This window comes from Saccoglossus kowalevskii, chromosome 17 (assembly GCF_978046115.1).
Source record: "Saccoglossus kowalevskii chromosome 17, keSacKowa6.1, whole genome shotgun sequence".
NCBI lineage: Eukaryota > Metazoa > Hemichordata > Enteropneusta > Harrimaniidae > Saccoglossus > Saccoglossus kowalevskii.
The window spans coordinates 11,256,483-11,278,453 of NC_140657.1; the positions used below are offsets into that span (position 1 = coordinate 11,256,483).

The 21,971-nt window shown below is 33.2% G+C and overlaps 1 protein-coding gene across 2 annotated transcripts; it reads right to left on the reverse strand.

Moving 5' to 3' along the window:
* Window positions 1-319: 319 nt before the first annotated feature.
* Window positions 320-20,968, reverse strand: LOC102801941 (WD repeat-containing protein 31-like). Of its 2 annotated transcripts, none has more exons than XM_085492485.1 (9): window positions 20,811-20,968; window positions 13,814-13,934; window positions 12,755-12,829; window positions 11,940-12,081; window positions 10,074-10,242; window positions 8,977-9,118; window positions 5,211-5,373; window positions 2,897-2,966; window positions 320-1,662 (listed from the first exon to the last, which is right to left on the reverse strand). In XM_085492485.1, exons 1-9 carry the CDS (start codon window positions 20,852-20,854, stop codon window positions 1,566-1,568), a joined length of 1,023 nt encoding a protein of 340 aa, XP_085348611.1. In that variant the 5' UTR covers window positions 20,855-20,968; the 3' UTR covers window positions 320-1,565. The 2 variants fall into 2 exon arrangements, with proteins under 2 accessions (XP_085348611.1, XP_085348610.1); XM_085492484.1 differs by lacking the exon at window positions 20,811-20,968 and adding an exon at window positions 20,574-20,677.
* Window positions 20,969-21,971: the final 1,003 nt, after the last annotated feature.

Genomic DNA, 21,971 nt, shown 5'->3' on the forward strand with positions numbered 1-21,971 from the left:
TGTGTACGTACCAGTTATTATAATTAGTTGCAGATAAGAACATGCAAATAGCGGTATAATAAAAGAATTGAACAAGAGATATGATTTGCATATCACATGACCATATATGGTCATATGATCTCATTACTATACATATATTCATCAGTTTGATTCACTTAAACTTAAACTTATATAATATCTCAGGCACTGTTGAAGATAAAAACATGCAAATTTGTAATATTATTATACGATACTTTATATTTGCACTACATGCCTCCAATATCTTCAGCACATAAGAGTTGCTTATGATAAAATGATTGTTTTCATCGCATGGACTATGTTCAAATTGGTACAAACTTAGAACATGAATCTTTATTGGTATCATCTCATTTTACAGATTAAATCATAATGACAGGCATTTTCTTTAGCTGTTCAGATTCCAAGACTGTCATAAATTAAACATTTACAATGCCATATTATTTTTCATGGACGCCCGAACTTGCGAGGGTGCATAAGCCGCACGACCAAGGGCAGCAATGGCTGTATCCAGTGAGTCCATAAAGAATTAGATGTTATTAACAATATATAGTTTCAAGAATATGCAAGTTTTGTCTTTCAAAATAAAATCAGTGTCTCCCATTTGAAAATGTGGCCAAAAGAATGGTTATGCGATATCCATTTATTTTCAGTTTATTTTGTCAGAAACTACAAAAAAAGTTTGAGTGGCCCCTTGAACTGATGAGTACACTGAGCAGAAACAAAACATTTATTTTTTATAACCCATTATGAAGTTTATTTTATCTTTCAATACATAATCATAAAACTACTTTCTTAAATTACCTTGTATATTTACACTATTACCAGTCATGTGCTACCATATATATATATTATTATGCACAATTTTATTAAACTTTGGGATGCCATAATTATTCCTGTCAAAATTTAGGTGCAACATTCTGCACATTTTTTTGTGTATTTTTCTATAATTAAAATTCCTTCCGTTTGGTCTAAAATTAATAATCCCTTATAAGTATTGATCAAATTTGTTGAAAAAGTATACGTTGTGTAGGTCTCAAGACAGTGCACTATGTCATGTTCGATGTGGGTCGGCTTGACTTATACGATACCTGTGAAATTCAATGTTTGTTAACACTGAATTTGAACATGGGCTGCTCAATGACAGTAGCACTTAATTTATGAAAAGCAGTAGACGATAACTTCATCTTCATTTGTCACTCAGCAAAGGTCTGATTTCAGTGAAACATAAATAACTAACATCTTTAAAAATATTATCCAAAATTTACAAAAACAGTAAACAATCATGAAGTTAATTTGATCTCATAAAACAAGTTTGCGAAAGTTTTCAAAAAAATGACACTAGAGGGCGCATTACACAGACTTCAAATCTCAAGACAAATAAATACACAAATTGCACAAACACAATAACTTTCGAGTAATCATCAAAGTTAAAATAAAAGCAAGTAAACAATATATACAAAACAATAAATTACTAAGTGAAAATATACAGAACATTGTAGCTAAAATAACTGGAACGACATTTAATGTTTTGGGCAACTCATCTCAGATTAATACTGGGCTTTTTTGATCAGTGTGATAATTCCATTGGCATCTTCATTCACAGATAAAAGATGAACACCAGTATTAAAAGATGCACAGCAGATACTGAAAGAAATGATAAATATTGTTAAGAATTTTAATTTTCATGCGAGACACATTTACACAAATTGTGCGAGTCAGTGGCATGACATCCATGAATACACGTATTTACTTGAGAAGGTCAATAATATTAAGTTATTACGAGAATACCGCATAAGATGCATGAAGACAGTAAGATGATCAAATTGACTGATGCGTAGGGAAGGGTGGCACATTCCCATACTGCCTGAGTGCATACTTTGCGGTATTCTCATGATAATAATAATACATCTTTTTCTGCTTGAAATAATAATTTAATAAGATATAACAGCCAAAAATGGAAAATTTTTCAAACTATGTGAACATTAGCTTTCAGTGACGGGATTCTATTTACACGCTACACATATAGCAGTATTGTGTACGATATGTGAACAAATGAAAGTGTTTAGTAAAAATACATCTATTTTCATCTAGATTCACAATGGACAAGGTTGTAATAGTTACGCTATGTTTTTAAGTGTGATGGGGGAATTTCCTCCTCTTTCTTAAAATTTTGGAGAATAAACTGCAAACTAACCCATGCATTGACCCTGTTCTATAATTAATGCCAATTCCATCACTAGTTGCAATGTGTGCTGTGATGCAATCAGTGTGTGCTGGCAATGTACTGTAATAGGCAAAAAAATATAATGTTGTATGATCCTGAAACATATTCAATTCGATAAATTTGATCAAGTCACACAAAATAATACAAACTAAGATATGAACTAGCAGTATAGTACTTGTATGCAAACTTTCAACTTAATATATTCATGGACATGAATAAATACAAAATGGCCTTAAGTCGACCATTTTGGTTTGAGTCTTGAAAAAAATATGATGAGCGCGCATGATATATCCAATATGCATGATCATGATACAAAGCTTGAATGAAATTGCCCTGTTCATCTTCGAGGAGCATTGCTGGACCAAAATGGCCACCAGTCAGCCATACAGATACTTACTTACTGAATGGTAATGAAAATTGATGTGCATATGTAAGTCAACATACATGGTCTGTGTGTTTAAATGTGATCAGTCAAAGCATGTGCGAGAAATGGCTTCAGACAAACAAAACCCAAATTAAATATAATTAAATATTGTTACTATCAGTACCAAAGATGCATTGTACAACTTAGTTTTAGTTTTCATTTATGGTTAGTGAAGTGTTATACAAGTAACATAATCAAGTTTAATCTCAAACAGACATAAATCCTCTCACCTGCCATCGCCATAGGCTGTTAATGATGTTAGTGGACCAGCGCCATCTAGAGCTAAAGTACAGAGACATTCTAGGAACAGAAGAGACAAGACAGTCACCAACATGCACATGCAGAGCATTAAAAATATGCAATGTAATTAGCATCTCATTTGCATTTATTGGAAACATGCAGTGAATATGTAAATTTATGGTAATTAATGTAAAATATGATATTTGTGCTTCGCCATATAAAATAAGAATACTGTGCTTTGAACACTTTCATATTTCACTTTCAACTTTCATCAGATTTTACAAAAAAAACCTGCATATATTTTTCCATACATAATTTAAAATGTTGAATAAGACCTTGAAAATGGAAAATTGTGTTTAATTGGTTCAAAAAATATCATAAAAAAGTGCAGAATTTTGCTCATAATTTTGGCCTGAAAAAAAAAATTTCATTTTCTCATTAAGGCTGATAAACACAGGTCAGTAGTAACACCTTTTTTCTTATTTTTAAAAACCATAGCTACCGCAAATTATATTATCATCCATATTTTTCAAACAAATTTTCTCATTGAACATGTTTTTTACTTACTTTCTATAAGAGTTCCATAATATCATTTTAATCATTTTGCTCTGTGACCCAAATTTTTTTTCACTTATGACCTTGTAAAAATGATCAAATTTAATTCTAGTGCAAATACTCACTAACCGACCACCAGATATTTGGCCTGCCAAAAATTCAGTGTAAATTTTTATACATTTTAAAAATTTTTCTTGAATTTAAAATAATTTTGAATCTTACAGATGATATCTGACTTTGGCTTCAAGGTTTCGATAAAAAAGTTTGTCAATTCTTATTAACATTTCATGTGGAGAGGAAAACACTGTACAAAATTATTTTGTAGACGGTGTCAAAAGTTGACAAAGGCACTCACATGAAAATTCAATGATGTAAAGATTCACATGTATAAATTCTCTCTGAGTGCTAATTCAAACCCTTACAGCGAGAGTTAAAATAAAGTGAACATGAAAAACATCCCATTAAACCTTAGCAATATCCCTTTAAACATTGTTATCAGTTTTTATGACTGTAATCAACAATCAAGTTTGCATATCAACAAATAACGGGTGCCCTCTAAACGACGAAATTCATGCCTTCTTGACTCAGTAGATGCAGTTTGGCTGATACTTTTTTAAAGTGGGAGGGTCGTCACCTGTGCATGCGCGGGAATTGAGTCCCAGGCGACGATAACAACACACAATAAAAACACAACGGCTCATGAGTAGACACTTGTTTGTAAACAATGACACGCTATGGCCATCTGATGCATGCGCAGGTGACGACTTCCCCGCTTTAAATCATATTTATTTCCTGTGGTGTGTTTCAGACTAGAACTGATAATGCTATATTTGTTCGATTAGAAACACATCTTTATTAGAAGTGCATATAAATCTACAGTTGCATATATTGTATACTGAATCATTTTAATAGGACTTATTTTGACCACAGACACACTTCTAGCCTTTTTAAATCTTTTCATTACAAATTCACAAAATAGTCTGCAATACCCTTCAGAAAATTGGGAAAAAAATAGCCAATTTGTTAAAAAAAACTAAAAACTGACTCAAATTGTGTCTGTTGGCTCCAAAATTAGGGTTCATTTCCAGAAATGTAAGAAAAATGTAAGTAAAAAATGCAGAAAATACCTGGTCTGATTTGCTAATAAATAGAATTTCAAAGTTTTTTTGTGTTAACAGAGAATTGGTCTTTGTTAAAATTTTATGAGATGCTTAGACAGTCAATTGGTTTTATATCATACATTGATTTCACACGGTTAAGGAAATTAAGAATTGAACAAGATTCAGATTTACTGCATGCCCATATATTTAAACGAACTCGCAAAATTTTAATAGTGACAGTCCAGTGTGTTTCTGATTGTAGACAGATATTTCCTGCTATACCTTCTACATATTGATGTTACTTAATGATCTTTCAAATTATTGGACTCACTCTGTGTTTTTTTTATTTTGCTTTGTCATGTCACTTTTCATTTTTGTTGTCTTGTTTTTGTGCATTGTATTTGTTATCCATTTTTTATGGATGTTAAGTGATAAAATAGGTACACCACAGTGCCTCTGGCATGAGATAGTAAGAGTTTTTCAATGGGAGGCTGCTAAGTTCTTCAACATTGCAGTTAAAAATGATCTAGAAACACTATTACTGTAATTAAAATCAGTATCTCCATTTGATAATTCCTAAATCCTTTTCCAGATGAAAGTAACGACATTGATGAGTATAGACATTCACTCTTTTTTTCAGTACACAAACCTGTGGTGTTCTGATCCCATATTTTAACAGAGCAGTCATGAGAAGAAGTTGCTATAAGAGTCTTGGAAACAGATGGCATGGACGGAAGGAAAATACAAGATGCTGTAGTTTGGCTGTGTCCTTTGTATTCACAAATACCTTTGTTCTGACGAAGATCCCATAACTGATATTAAAAAAAAAAAACATGATATATGTAAATATATTTACTCTGAAACATTATGATCACATCTCCATTAGAGGTGCATGTACATTTGTACAAATGTACTATATATACTTGCTCCATTAGAATCATCTTCCCTTGCAAGAATGTATGCATGTAAGGACAAAATATTTGTTCTGGTTGAATTTTATATAATACTCTGTGCTCACACTGACACATTTATGTCTAACACGTTGTGCCGTCACCGGAAGCGCTGTCCCAGCACAAACCTGTGTCATATGACGCCTTACCGTTGTGTCGTCACCGGAAGCGCTGTCCCAGCACAAACCTGTGTCATATGACGCCTTACCGTTGTGTCGTCACCGGAAGCGCTGTCCCAGCACAAACCTGTGTCATATGACGCCTTACCGTTGTGTCGTCACCGGAAGCGCTGTCCCAGCACAAACCTGTGTCATATGACGCCTTACCGTTGTGTCGTCACCGGAAGCGCTGTCCCAGCACAAACCTGTGTCATATGACGCCTTACCGTTATGTCGTCACCGGAAGCGCTGTTCCAGCACAAACCTGTGTCATATGACGCCTTACTAGCCGATTTTGGCTAAAATTCCGCTCCGCCGCCTCTTTACAACAGTGTTTATACGCGGAACTTGATATTGATTTTTACAATTTGGGTTGCCTTTGAATCACATATTTTAGTGAAACATTGTTTATAGAGTGAAATATTATTGTCATACATAATTCAATCTTTGAAACAATAGAAACGAACATATAATAACGATAATCAAATTTGTGTTTGAAGTTCGAAAGTAATTGTGTTATTTCCGGTTTCAACTCGTTCGAAAATAGAACGTCCTTGAGTGCAATAAAATCATGTGTAGAACTCCATCCGAACCAGACTCTAGCAGCGTAAACTTATTGCAATTTGGGCAATTTGGGCTCAGTTTGTTCTTACAAGTTTTCTAAGTTTCATTTATCATTATTTAGTAAACAGGTCTCTGAAACGATTTAATATATCCGTAAAATACGTGGCAATCGACGATTGACTTCGAAACGTTCGAAATTTCGAACAAACTCCCGGCACACCTTGCGCGATATGAGTCAGATCGGTGTAGAAGATGCCGAACTGCAGCGTCAATGTGTCTAACATGCACTAATAGGTCATGTTCATGACTAAAGGTCATTCATCCTGGTACTTATTTGACATAAAAATAGGTTTATTTTATTGATAATTTGACACAATTTCCTAGACTTGACTATTTGTTTCAGCTGCATGAGTGAAATACTTTTATCAAAAACAAAATTATACATTAAAATGCTTTTGTGCATGTTTGTGATGATGTCATACCAACAAAAATACCAGGACGTGTAACCTTTAGGGGTAATATTTCAACCAATCTTGTGATGACTTTAACCAAAGCTGAAGACAAGTAAAACAAAAACAAAACTTTCTATGTTAGTTAGTATCTTAGCCAATTTATGTGAAAACTTTGTTTTCATAGACTTAATTTAAAAGGGTTTTTTCTTTGACTACCAGTCTGTGGCAGCACAAACTATGATGATGATTTGCACTGTCACAAATAAGTATTGAGGTATTTTTTGTTAAAGCAATGTCAAAAAACAAATCGTGAATACAAATTAATACAAGGAGGCACCCAGAATCAATGGGTGGAAAACCATTCAATTCAACCAAAGCACAGATACTTTGTAACAAAATATTTTTGAATATTATAATTTTATACTCAAATGGTAAACTTAGTATAAAAATATGTTTTCACCATAATAACACTTTTCACAATATTATGCATTTTTCTACAATTACTTTATCAATGTTGAACCAAATGCACATAATTGCCCTCTAGCTATAAGTCTTGATTAGCCAAATTTAAAAAAAAACAAGACATGAATGTCACAGTCCCCATTATTTAATTATAAAATACTCATGTTAATATAATACATGGAACATCTGCAAACAATTGAATTAATGTGTACTCTATGAGGGTACAACTCATCATAAAATGATTTCCCTTAATCTGATAACTGAAAACTTTCATAGACCCCGGGTCCAAAATCTCTGAGTACACAAGTGCAACCAAACTATGTCTCATACATGCTCAAGAAACTGCATTCATAAATGTGAGTAAACCTTGATGTACCTTTATAATAACAAATTGACTTCTTTGTTAATTCAGATCTTTGTATATTACCAGGACCTGGGTTTGTTTCAGTATCGCCACTATAATTCCTATCAAAATGTAGCCCCGACACCCCTCTACATTTTCTACTGAGATTGGTAATGGTACGACCTATCTGTCACTGATTCAGATGAAGGTCATGACCAGGTCATGACATCACTAAAAACCCTAGCATTACAATCTAAGCTAATTATTCATTCTGAGCATGCTTAGTTGTTCTCTCAGTGTAGTAGGAAGAGGTAATTCTGGATGAAAATCTTGAAAAAGACCCAAATTATGTGAATATTCAACACAGACTTGTTCATCAACCTGCCAAGTTTCATTGATATCTGCTGCAGAATTTCTGAGAAAATGTTGGAGACATAAAGGGGATGGACAGAAAGAAACCAGGAATAAGAAATAATAGTCGCCTTTCAGGCTACACCTGAATGGGGACTAATAAAATTATGAAAAAAAGTTTATTTTGTGTGAAAGGTGACGAACATTGACTTTGGCGTTCAAAATGTACGGTACCATGTATTAATAAACCAGAGTAATGGTACATGGTCGCCTGACATGGAGATGTGGGTTTGAGTCTCTGAGCTGACTGTTCACTCAACAGAGTTCAGACATCATAAAGGTGTGGGTTTGAGTCTCTGAGTTGACTGTTCACTCAACAGAGTTCAGACATCATGGAGGTGTGGGTTTGAATCTCTGAGCTGACTGTTCACTCAACAGAGTTCAGACATCATAGAGGTGTGGGTTTTAGTCTCTGAGCTGACTGTTCACTCAACCGAGTTCAGACATTATAGAGGTGTGGGTTTGAGTCTCTGAGCTGACTGTTCACTCAACAGAGTTCAGACATCACGGAGGTGTGGGTTTGAGTCTCTGAGCTGACTGTTCACTCAACAGAGTTCTGTCATCATGGAGGTGTGGGTTTGAGTCTCAGAGTTCAGTCTGCACTGCTTTCCAAACAAGCGGTATTAAAGATAATGGTTGATTTGTGTACTTGCAATTACCACTAAAAAAAACATCAAGAAAAACAGCAGCGACTTCATTGTACGGAATAGACGCCTGGCACAGAAACTTGTTTAAAAAAATGCTTGTCACAGAAAGTCCAAAATACAAGATTGCCAATAATTTTTGATGGTGTTAAAGATTTGTATAAAACATATGCTATACAAGACACACAAATAATTGTACTGTGGAATACTTTATTTTCGCTGGAATTAATTTTCGCTGAAAAGGCTTTTTGGGCGTTTTGTCTGGAATTTATTTTCACTGATTTTTGATGAGTTTAATGTGAAATATAGAAAAAAAAAGTATATTCGCTGGATTTTATTTTCACGGAGTTATCCCTTCAACGAAAATAGCAAGCAAAATTCCAAGCAAAAATAAAGTATTCTACAGTATTTACAATACGCATGTTCATTACCGTAGCTTCACAACCTTGTCCACCGAAACCATTACTACTTGTGACACAATAGTTGCCATCATCTGAGACATCACAACATGTCTGGATGTACTGTTTTTTGGCAAAAACATGGGATTCTTGAAGTATCCTAGTGTCCCATGTTCTAAAAAACAGAATTTGAAAATAGATGTAAGCGGTGTTAAGATGTATACTCAAAGGTGGTGGTCGTCGCGCTGCATTCTGTTCAATATAGGAGTCATAGCAACATACACAACACATGTAAAATATAAATGTTTGTACATGAAATTCAAAGACAACCACCGCCCTTCAACAATTGTCGGCTGATGCTTTTTTTTTTTAAATTATTTTGGCTACTCATGGAGGTTTTCAGCAGGTGATGAATTTAAAGTTAGCACTGACTGTTTTACTAACATTGCACTTGGCGATAAAAGCACCATGTCAATATTTTCAGTTTGACAAATTAACATGTTTCTTAACAACTAATGAGTTACCTAATTCTCATTTTCATAATTTTTAAAATTAATTATAAAAATCTGAATTTTATGCAATTTTCAGCAAAATTAAAAAACGTTTTGAAACCTTTGAACGCCAAAGTCAACTTTTGTCACCTTCCACAAAATAAACCAAATTTTTTCACAATTTTTTTTTTTTAAATGTTGATCAATGGGAAATTATATCCATTTAATACATACAATACATAAAAATGTGCGAAATGTTGTACAATATTTTGGTGTGAAAACAATATGGTATTCAAAAAGTTTGTGACATCATGAAAAGAAAGTGAATCGATGAAGTCCATGACGTTGAACCTTCATGTGCAGCAAACATTTCAGAACATCTCTGAAAGTAACGACGATTTATTATCTATTTCAATTTGTACAGTTGGATGGTCATATGCAGCAGTCTTTCAAAAACAGCTAACATAATTGAGGTTTATTATTGGAAATTATTGCTCATATAAGGCAATATACCCCAGAGATTACCAGGATGTATGACGGATCATGCAAGCAACATATTTCTAACCTCAGACATTTATACCCCCAGAAAGCACCAGGATGTGTGACCTTCAGAGGTCATGCATAAGAAATATTTCTAACCTGAGACATTTATCTTCACTAGTCTGTGCCACAGAGTCTTGATTCGGTATCCACTTGATATGTGTAACTAGATTTCTTGAAAGGTTATTCTGTAAAGTACATGTGCCTGTCTCTATATCCCAAAGTTTAATGTAATTATCACGTGACCCTGTACATAGAACAGTATTTTCTGTAAAATAAAACAATTTAACTAGTGAGTATCATGATTGAAAATTATATTGGACCATTCAATTTTTGTGAAATCGTGAAATGTTCACTACTATAAAGTTTAATAATTAGGTCGAAAAAATGTGTTTTCTAAAATCGGTGTGGTCGCTGGTGGGTGTTTATTTTCATTTTTATTCTGATACATGATTCATGATTATTTATAAAAACTAAATTTGTGTTTCATTTTTGTCTAAAATTGGTGCACTTCATTGGTATGTCAAATATGCTAAGTTGACCATGTATAATTCCTCTAATAGAAGCACACATTAACCAAAAACTGCCTTTATTGTATACTGGATCATTAAAATATGACTACATGTACATATACAAATAGGGATAGAGCAATTAACTTTTTCACTAGCGATTACCTCAGTTCATCATAAATTCACAAAATAGTCCTGTTAATTTTGTGTGCTGTAATTTTGTGGCATGTTATGGGGTATTTTCATCCTACCATATTAGGAAATGCGAATTCCAAATATGGAATGATTACGCACGTAAGCGTCCTCTAATAATAAAAACAAACATGGCTGCCACCAGAGTTTGACCGGACTCCACACAAAGAAGTTTGCTGATTCTGTTCTAAGCATTTTGGATTTTGGCATTCCCATGGTGCATGCTTGGAAGGAAAAGATGTATACTAATAAAGTTATTACAAGAATACCTCAAAGTATGCACTCAGACAGTACGCCATGCATCAACCTCCACTGCGCGTCGGTCGACACTCCAGCTGCACTGTCTACCTACATACTTTGAGGTATTCTACTAAATAACCTCATAGTAACACAAGGTTTTCATGAGAATGCGTGAAGTAAGATGGAGGCAGTACAACAATTCAACTGATTGACGTGTAGTGGAGCGTAATGTATATTATTTTACATCGTTTTCCGGCTTGTTGTAATAATATAAAGAGAGATTATAGCCCGAATTTACAAAAACATTTTGTTATGTACGAAAGTTTGCATTCAGTGATGGCATTTTATTTCCATCACATGCTATAGTACATCTGCGTCCAACGGGAGTGTACGAATGTGACATTTTATTGTTTTCGGTGCTAGATGTTTATGAATCTTCAACAAAAACTGTCATTTTTCAATTTTACATTAAAGCGGGAGGGTTGTCACCTGCGCACGCACAGGAATTGAGTCCCAAGCGACGATAACAATACACACTAAAAACGCAAAGGCTCATGGGTAGACGCTTGTTTGTAAACAATGACACGCTATGGCCGTCTGACGCATGCACAGGTGACGACTCCCGTGCTTAATTATTTTGTTTCTGTTTTACTTGTAGCCCTCTGAGGCAGGACATGTGTTCCCAATGAAAGACCAATGACATATGGATGTAAGCTCTTTTAACCATCTAAACTAAGTGTATGTATCACTTCATGCATTTATGAGTATGCATGAAATGCTCCAGGTACACAAACTAGAAGAGACGTATCTCCTGTTTAGTCAAAGCATATACACAAGGCAAAATTAGACACATTGAAAGACACTGTCAACAAACATGATGCTCTCTGATTGGTCTGACTCTTAGCTGTTAGAGTTGGGAAGCCAATCAGACACAGTCTTGTGTCTTGGCATACCACAATACATAATAGAAAGTAGTTCACTGCCCTTAGGTAATTTTTAAAATTAAAATAACTGGAAGCGTTACCTTGGTTCAATGCCAGTCCCATTACTACCATGTCATGTCCCTGTAAACGTTTGACTGGTTTGGAATTTCCAGATTGCCAAATACATACAGATTTATCTCTTGATCCACTGATTACGTAACCATTTCTATCACCATAGATAACCTAGGTTTATAAACATACATTGTTAGTGCGCCCTCTGTGACTGTGTTATGAACAACTGAAGTGTCATGGTGTACCAAGCCACAAGAGGCCAGTAACTAGTAACGAATCCGGCATTATGAATGGTATATCACTTTCTCGTTGCTTGTTCTATTTCCCTTGGTTACCTGACAATTCATTGAAATTGGCCTCACAATGAAATTGTGATGCATGAAGCACACTGTTATAAGAAATAACACACAAATTCTTTAGTGAGATGACGCCAGAGAAAGGCTTAGCCCCCTCAGGAAGGTGAGGTATTTGATATTTCGCTCAGGGTCCCTGATAAAGTTGTCATCTTGTACCGTAATCCCTGAGGGTTACTTGACAAAACTGGATTTCAGTAGATGGCACCTTCTGGTCACAACCCAACAGCATCTTTTTAAAATTTTGCAATTCAATATACTTGTTGTCCAAAACTATCAATCTCTCAGTCATTAGTTTTTATTTTATTTTTAATTAAGCTTCAGCTTTTTAAACATATACAATGCTGGAGGAACAAAGTTTTCAAATTAATTACATTAAATGAATACATTATTGTTGTTTACACTGTACATGTATTGATGTATTTTCCATTAAAAAGTTGTTCCCATTGACATCACATGTAGCACTTTGAAATCATCAATTGGATCCTTACCCGAGATATGTCTCTATCATGTCCGATCCACTTGTTTCGAATTTTACTTTCCAACCAATTATATTGCACAACAGTCTACAAATGTAGGTATAGAAATAGAACATTCCCATGTTAAGCTAATGAGCCATATTTTAACAAATATATCCAATATGTTCCACTTCCACCAAGATTGAACTGGACCAAGATTTTACACTCAATAATTTGTAAAAGTTTTGAAATGGTGAGATAAAAAATACTTGAGTTATCCCGATCACAAGGAATTGTTAACAATGACAACAACGATGAAATGACACATGGCAATCACTATACCCCGCCACTTCATTTTCATTATGAGCAAGGTGAAAACAGAATATAGAATCAAGATTCTGTGTTGAAACAGAAAGTCAATGGTTTAAGTTTATGTGTATTAATGATTTTACTATGGAAAGATAATTTTTCCCAACTAAATTTTGGTACAAAATTTGTTAAGAATCCCTCAAGGCCCCCTCACCCCTCACCCAAACCCTAACACTCCAGCCTCTAATGTAAGTGTATATGACCCTCCGGATAATTTTACATGTTTTGAAGAGGGGCCTATATAATTAAAATGGGGGGAGAAAGGGGGCACTGGAGGGGCAAGGTTAGGATTAGAGCTATGGGTGAGGGGGACCCTGAGGAACCCTTATCCAACATTATAATAACTTTTTCTATAATTTCTTCATTAATTTTGAGCCAAATGGAAATAAATTACCAATGCCTAGAAGTCTTGATTAATATGTTTGAAATAAAATAGAAAAATGTCTGTAAGCTTAATTTTTGAAAGGTTAAAAATGAAGATGCCATTAACAAAAAAGCTTTATTTTAGTAGATTTTATCATGCATGGATATTCCCTCAGTTTTAAAATTCACTAGTTTCTATGGTAAATATATGGTAAACACATACATGTAGAATCATTATATAGCAATTTAGCACAAAAAGAGTGAATTAAAATTATCCCTTCTAGCACCATTCAGGTGTTTTCAGTCAACCTAGGCTCCATGCACACAACACTATAAGATTAAGTTACATAAGATACTTACCTTATCGGCACTTCCCGATATACAGATTCCAGGGCCCCCGCTATCAACACAAGTCACATGATCATCATGTACCGGCGGTGATTTTTCAACGCTACTCAAGCTAAGTGCAGTGGTTCTGTCACTGAAAATATAATAAATACAAATTGTGAAACGTAGAAAGTGTTTCAACTGTCATAAACAGCAGCAACAGTTTTTTTTAAGCAGCTAGAAGAACAGTTAAGATAGTATGGTTGAGTGCTGAGCAACCACATTTTTTTCACACTTAAATTTGGGTTAAATTTGTTCACATTTTCTGTAAATTTCACTGAATTCAATCTTAATTTTGGACCAAACTGACAAAATGTGACATTGCTTCTAGTTTTTGATCAAAAAAGTTGAAATTTTTAATCACATTTTCTAAATATTTTCACATTTTCTGTACTTTTTAATGAATACTATCTTAATTTTGGACCAAACAGACAAAATGTGACATTGCTTCTAGTTTTTGATCAAAAAAGTTGAAATTTTTAATCACATTTTCTAAATATTTTCACATTTTCTGTAATTTTCACTGAATTCAATCTTAATTTTGGACCAAACAGACAAAATGTCACATTGCTTCTAGTTTTTGATCAAAAAAGTTGAAATTTTTAATCACATTTTCTAAATATTTTCACATTTTCTGTAAATTTCACTGAATTCAATCTTAATTTTGGACCAAACAGACAAAATGTCACATTGCTTCTAGTTTTTGATCAAAAAAGTTGAAATTTTTAATCACATTTTCTAAATATTTTCACATTTTCTGTAATTTTCAATGAATTCAATCTTAATTTTGGACCAAACAGACAAAATGTGACGTTGCTTCTAGTTTTTGATCAAAAAAGTTGAAATTTTTAATCACATTTTCTAAATATTTTCACATTTTCTATAAATTTCACTGAATTCAATCTTAATTTTGGACCAAACTGACAAAATGTGACATTGCTTCTAGTTTTTGATCAAACAAGCAGCCTCTCGGCTGAGATAGCTCCGCTGTTAGCAATGCACATTTCAATTAAAGAACAGAAGATATATTAGAAAATGAACAATATGCATAGTATCAATGCAATGGGACTTGCTGTTTTAAACAAGAATTCAAAAATATCATTTTTCACCATAAATGATTGGGGTTTTTAACAAGAAGAAAATATCACTTTTTACCAAAAATGACAAAAATATTCACCAAAATTAGAAAATTAAAGATATCATCATGAAATGAACAAATTTGAGAGTGGTCCACATGTAGTACCTATATATGTAATATCAAAGCAATTGGACTTGCGGTTTTTAACAAGAAGTCGAAAATATCACTTCTTACCAAAAATGACAAAAATATTCACCAAAATTAGAAAATTAAAGATATCATCATGAAATGAAAAAATTTGAGAGTGGACCACATGTAGTACCTATATATGTAATATCAAAGCAATTGGACTTGCGGTTTTTAACGAGAAGTCAACAATATAATTTTTTACCAAAAATGACAAAAATATTCACCAAAATTAGAGAATTGAAGATATCATTACAAAATGAACAAATCTGAGAGAGATCCACATGTAGTACCTATATATGTAATATCAAAGCAATTAGACTTGGGGTTTTTAACAAGAAATTGAAAATATCACTTTTTACCAAAAATGACAAAAATATTCACCAAAATTAGAGAATTAAAAATATCATTACAAAATGAACAAATCTGAGAGAGGTCCACATGTAGTACTTACATATGTAATATCAAAGCAATTGGACTTGCGGTTTTTAACACGAAGTCGAAAATATCACTTTTTACCAAAAATGACAAAAAAATTTAAACCAAAATTAGAGAATTGAAGATATCATTACAAAATAAACAAATCTGAGAGAGATCCACATGTAGTACCTATATATGTAATATCAAAGCAATTGGACTTGGGGTTTTTAACAAGAAGTTGAAAATATCACTTTTTATCAAAAATGACAAAAATATTCACCAAAATTAGAGAATTGAAGATATCATCATGAAATGAACAAATCTGAGAGAGGTCTACCCAAGGTACATATACACCAAGTATCAAAGCATTCAGGCTTGTAGTTTTCAAGAAGAAGTCGAATAAGTAAAACATTGACACGGACGACGGACGACGACGGACAATCACTCATATGATAAGCTCCGCTCGACAAAGTCGACAGCGGAGCTAAAAAGTTGAAATTTTTAATCACATTTTCTAAATATTTTCACATTTTCTGTAAATTTCACTGAATTCAATCTTAATTTTGGACCAAACTGACAAAATATGACATTGCTTCTAGTTTTTGATCAAAAAAGTTGAAATTTTTAATCACATTTTCTAAATATTTTCACATTTTCTGTAAATTTCACTGAATTCAATCTTAATTTTGGACCAAACTGACAAAATGTGACATTGCTTCTAGTGTTTGATCAAAAAAGTTGAAATTTTTAATCACATTTTCTAAATATTTTCACATTTTCTGTAAATTTCACTGAATTCAATCTTAATTTTGGACCAAACTGACAAAATGTGACATTGCTTCTAGTTTTTGATCAAAAAAGTTGAAATTTTTAATCACATTTTCTAAATATTTTCACATTATCTGTAAATTTCACTGAATTCAATCTTAATTTTGGACCAAACTGACAAAATGTGACATTGCTTCTAGTTTTTGATCAAAATTTTTTAAATATTTGCAACATTTCAACTGGAAAAGAACAGACTATAAATGGAACTATTTTGTGATTGGTGCCAGATGTCGACTGATGCTTAAAGGGTGCAGTCCTAGATAACACAAAATCAACACAAAATCAGCAGTTGTCTGGTTGTTCAAGGCAAATACTTTTGTCATGACAACCAAATATGAAAATAAAAACTGAATTTTTACATAATATTACATAGTAATATAGTAATGTAGTGTTATCGTACTTTAGTACCTACATTTTTGGTGACCTTTTTGAAATTTATTTTTTTTACTCAGAAAACAATTATTCATGTTTGTTCCATGGCAGGTCAAGAAAGTTCACTTTGGCATTCAGCGAAGTAAATTCACAAAACTTGTGTTAGTAAATGCAATTAAAACACACAAGCGAACGGGATGCCGAAACGATCGCCAACAATTGAGACCTGCTGAAAATAACATTACATGTAATTATTATACATCTGTCACAGTAACGCCATAAGTTAAAGCATGTCATAATTTTGCAATATTGCACTTGGTATTTTCATCCCACCATATTAGGAAGCGCGAATTCCAAATATGGAACAATTACATGGCTGCCCCCAGGGTTTGACCAGACCCCATGCACACAAAGAAGTTCACTAAATCTGTTCTAAACGTTTTGGATTTCGGCATTCCCATGATGTATTCCTTGGAGGAAAAGATGTATAATAATAAGGTTATTATGAGGATACTGCAAAGTAAGCACTCAAACAAGCTGCGGTCGCATCGACCTCCGCGATACTGTCTTTGTACATACTTTGCAGTATCCTCATAATAACCTCATATTACACATTTATTGCAATTCATACCATTGAATACCACACATAATAGTCCCTGGCATGAACCCATTAAAACTATATGAATAATTCTCAGAGTGCAATGTTATATAGAAATTTGTTATTATTGGAGATAACGATGTCTCCTTATACATGTGTATCTCAAATGATAAGATTCAAAGTAAAGATACATGAATCCTGCACTATTTTTAAAATCATATTTTTAAAAATAGGTTAATTAATTAAAAATGAAATGCTTTATCATTGTGTTTTATGGAAAATATTCTCAACATATAGCAATATTTTGTATAATTTGGTCTGTTTTTTTTTTTTAAATATAATTTTGTACGACATTGTCGACTAATGAACATATATACTCATTTAAAAAATAAATATAACAGTCTGATGTAAAATATATATATATTTTTTTTTATAAAACCCCAGGTAGTATAACATTCTTTTTTCATACTACTGGTAAGGAGTGAACCATTGATGGTGATGGCAAAAAACTATTCAAAATATTTTTATCCTTCACTTACAGGTAGTTTTGTGCTAGTTATTTTATTATTTTCTCTCTGTGTGTGATAGGCGTGCAGAATGTTTTATCTGTTATTGATCTCTGCAGGATTGTTGTTTTTTTCCTGTGCAAATTTTTTTTTTCAATTACGCCACCCCCCATTTTTCTAATGGTCTAATACCCTTAAACGTCAGAATCGGTCAAAGTGAGACATATTTAAAAGATTTAAACATATGCAGTTTTTGGTTTATGTGTAATTCTATAGTTTTAACATAGCAAATATGGTACATTTCACCATATATTACTATCAAACAAAAGACTGACATACGATGAAATCTGTTACCATGGTGAATTGCTTTGATCAATAACCATATTTTTTTTTTTTTGTCATCTCGAATTTGTGAACAGCCTCATAAAATACAACTATGGACAAACAAATCTGATGATGTGTTTCGAGGGTAGCCAACTAGGAAAAAACCTGAAAATACAATATACCCCCCCCCCCCCCGTATACATGTATACTTCAGCAAGATACTCACATTTTTAGAGCAAATCTCTAGCTTACATACTGTATAACCTCTTCAATGTCTGTTTTATCTGAGTAATAATAATGCTGGAAATGGCACGAGGGAGAGACTGAAGTGAAATGAGAGAATATTTTCAACTTCTCTTTGTTTTGCTATGTGCCATGCCAGAATATGAATTAATTTGTGATATCCCCAGTAATGAACAAATGCAAGAAATCATGGAAAGATTTACTTTACACAGGAAGGAGTAAACAGTTTTTATGCTCAATAAATGAATAATAAAATCAGCCACAAAATTGTCTACACACACCTATGAATTCCAAAATAGACCAAACAAATACGTTGCAGGGTATGAAATTTATGAATGAAGCTGCCTAAAATGCATAGATACCTTATGATTTTCTTGAATACCTTGATGCCCTTCAAAATGGTTGAATATTTTCTTGCACAATTTTGGTCAGTCTAAAACATTTAAAAATTGTGTCACACGCAACGTAATATTACCGTAATTGGTATAGTACAGGTGTGATGGTTCAAATACCAAAATGGCAACAGTACCGTAACAGAAAGACTTCCCTGACGGCTATGATAAAATACGAACACGGAGCCAACAGATGAGGTTTCAACTGGTACTGGTATTATTATACTCTGCAAACATCAAGTACAATAACGCGGTAAAACTCCACTATTCCAATAACTAGATACTTAAACTCCAATACAATTCAACGAGATCTCCGATCTGAACTCAGTGCTGAACAACTCCCCTATATATACCCACACTGTCTATAAATAGACCATTACATCAGCATACATAATGAGTCTGGAATTTACTATAAATTTCTAGAATGTTCCATTACCTTCTAAGTTCTATTGCCTCCTACAGTGTTCTACATGTATTACCTATTCAACCATTTTCTAAAAAAATCTAGAATATTCCACCCAGACACAGTACGGTTCTAGAACATTCTCAGTGACACGGAAGTGGTAAACAAGTCGTATGCGACAAATTGGATGCCCTCAAAATACTAACGGTCAAGAGATTTATTTATCTGATAAATTTTTCTAACAACTGTATCTACAACTTAAACTTAAATAATGTTAAAGATTCTATAAAAAAAATCACCAGAGTGTAGGTTGTAAGCATTCTCATGTCACCAATCTAATCTATGGTAAATAAATGAGATATTACTAGCATTGTAGCTAGGCACTGGTGTATGAACATAATTAACAAGTTAAAGGAAAGCTACAAAGATTCAGATTTATAATATCATAATTGATATTAACGTATAAAACATAAACCCACCCCTCCCCAGTCTGAGGATAAAAAATTGCTACAATAAAAATGAATAAATAAAATATACAGTGACACAGACAGTACTAGTAGAAACATAGACAGAAAACAAATATGTAAATTTCTACCTGAGTTGCATACTTAATGAGGTAACTGTCATGTCATTGAATTCATATTTATTTGCAATAAATTTTTGATTTGTTCAAAATCTGAAAATAAATTCATTCTCTGCTTGTTGTAAAAACAGCAACACATTAGAAAGTTGCCAAATTTCACTGCAATAACACTGATACTATCAAAACCACAAACCCATTCTATTGATTTCTATAAATATTTATAAATTTCAGGGGCAGTGGAATCCAAATAATAAATCAACAAATGCACTTGCACAATCACGTCATTTGAAAATGTTTCCATTTGAATTATACATGAAATTGATAAATATTTATAAAAATCATGAGAATGGGTTTGTGATGCTGATAGTAGATAAAATGTGCTGAATTAAAACCCAGTGACAAGGAACAGAAAATAGTGCTTTCTTCATTTTTGAGTGAATTAAAAACAAATTTCCCCTGAATTAAAAAACAAATTTCTCCACAACTTCAACTCAGCTAAAATTGAACCCAGTGTATTTTTCTACAGTAAATAATCTTTTAAGAAATTCATGAAATACTAATATTTTTATTTTAAAGTGATGAGAATTGAGTGTAAAACCGAATAATATTTTTCAACATTATACGACATTTGAGTAAATAACCCTCCTCACTATACTACACGTATTATCAGCCACAGATGGCGACCTTCAAATCAACAAAAAACCTATTAATTAATAATTATTATTTTATAAGAATACGTGAAAATTAAGTAAACATTACAATCAAAAATTGTATGAAAATAAAATAAAAAACAGGCTCACGTATTTGTCAAAAATTCGGACACATCATTCATTCGGTCCCTAATGAATCTATACATTGTGCATGTCGATTTGAAGTGGTCGGCACAAAATCAGAGACGCCGTTGACACAAAATGGAAAAATATTAAAATTGCTCGTCAACAACAGGCGGCGCCCTTTCCTCGCAACATCGTCATAACAACAGACGCCGCCATGTCGCGGAGAAATGTTGTAAATGTAACAACATTCGTCAAGCTTACCAATATTTTGTCGTCTTCGCCGATTTACTGTGTCGTTTACCCATATCACGTAACCCTAGAGTGGTAGAATACGGTTGAAACAGGTCGTTTTCTGCATTGACATAATTTGCCACATACTTCAGTTATCCCGCCGGCAGGACAAACAGACACATAAGGGGCCAAAGGTCAGCGTTCGGGCGATTCCATTCATATATAGAGGGTTTGCTGTGAAATCAACTCAAAGTATATCCATATATACTGCCTATGAACTTATGCCAAGCTTTTTATTCTTCAAAAAACACTGCTAAATAACAAATGTTATATTTATGACAGACTATAGAACTATAGTCTACTCATAAATTAAAATACCCATAATTTATTCATTTTGCAATAAACTGTACTCCAAGGCAATATATGGATTTTGACCTAAAAAAAAAGTTGGGGGTCACCAGCCTTTTTTGCGAGAAATTGACGGTTGTATTTTAGTGGAAAGTCGTCATTTTAACACTATTATAACACTTTTACCACATGTTCCTATGGCAGAGATATTATGCAAGATCTCAAAATCATATATTGTTAATAACGGGGTACCTTTTGTTGTTCTGAATTATTTAAAAAATCTGGGTTTTAAAAAGTCTCAAAAAATGAAACATTGTGTTCTATGGAATTGTTCTAAAAATAGCAATTTTCAAGCTTAACTGTGACACACAAAATAATGCTATTTTTGTCGTGGATGCTTATCCACTTGTGTTTTTCCTCATTGATTCATATTTGTTGTTGTTTATTCTACACCTGTTGGACCATATAATTTTAGGTAAGTTTGGGTTCAACAAGCAGCGAACGAAGTTCTTTTCTATATTTAGTAAAAGGTGTATTGACAAAGATATTCAAAAATGTTTGAGAGAATCAGGGAACGACCATTTGAAATCATGAGGGTGGCCGGAATTTAAAAAGAGAACGAAATGCATGTAAGTTAATGCAGTAAAAAAATATTGGCACATTCAAGAAAAAGATAAATTTACAAATAAGACAACGTTGAAAAACTTGCACTCTTCCACCTCCCCCAATGGTTTCAAATGTTTGACCCTTACCTATACACGTATAGTATTTATGATCTCCGTGTTGCGTATCCTAATGCATTTCGTTTATTCCTTGGTCGGCCCAGGGACTGTAGTGTTCCAA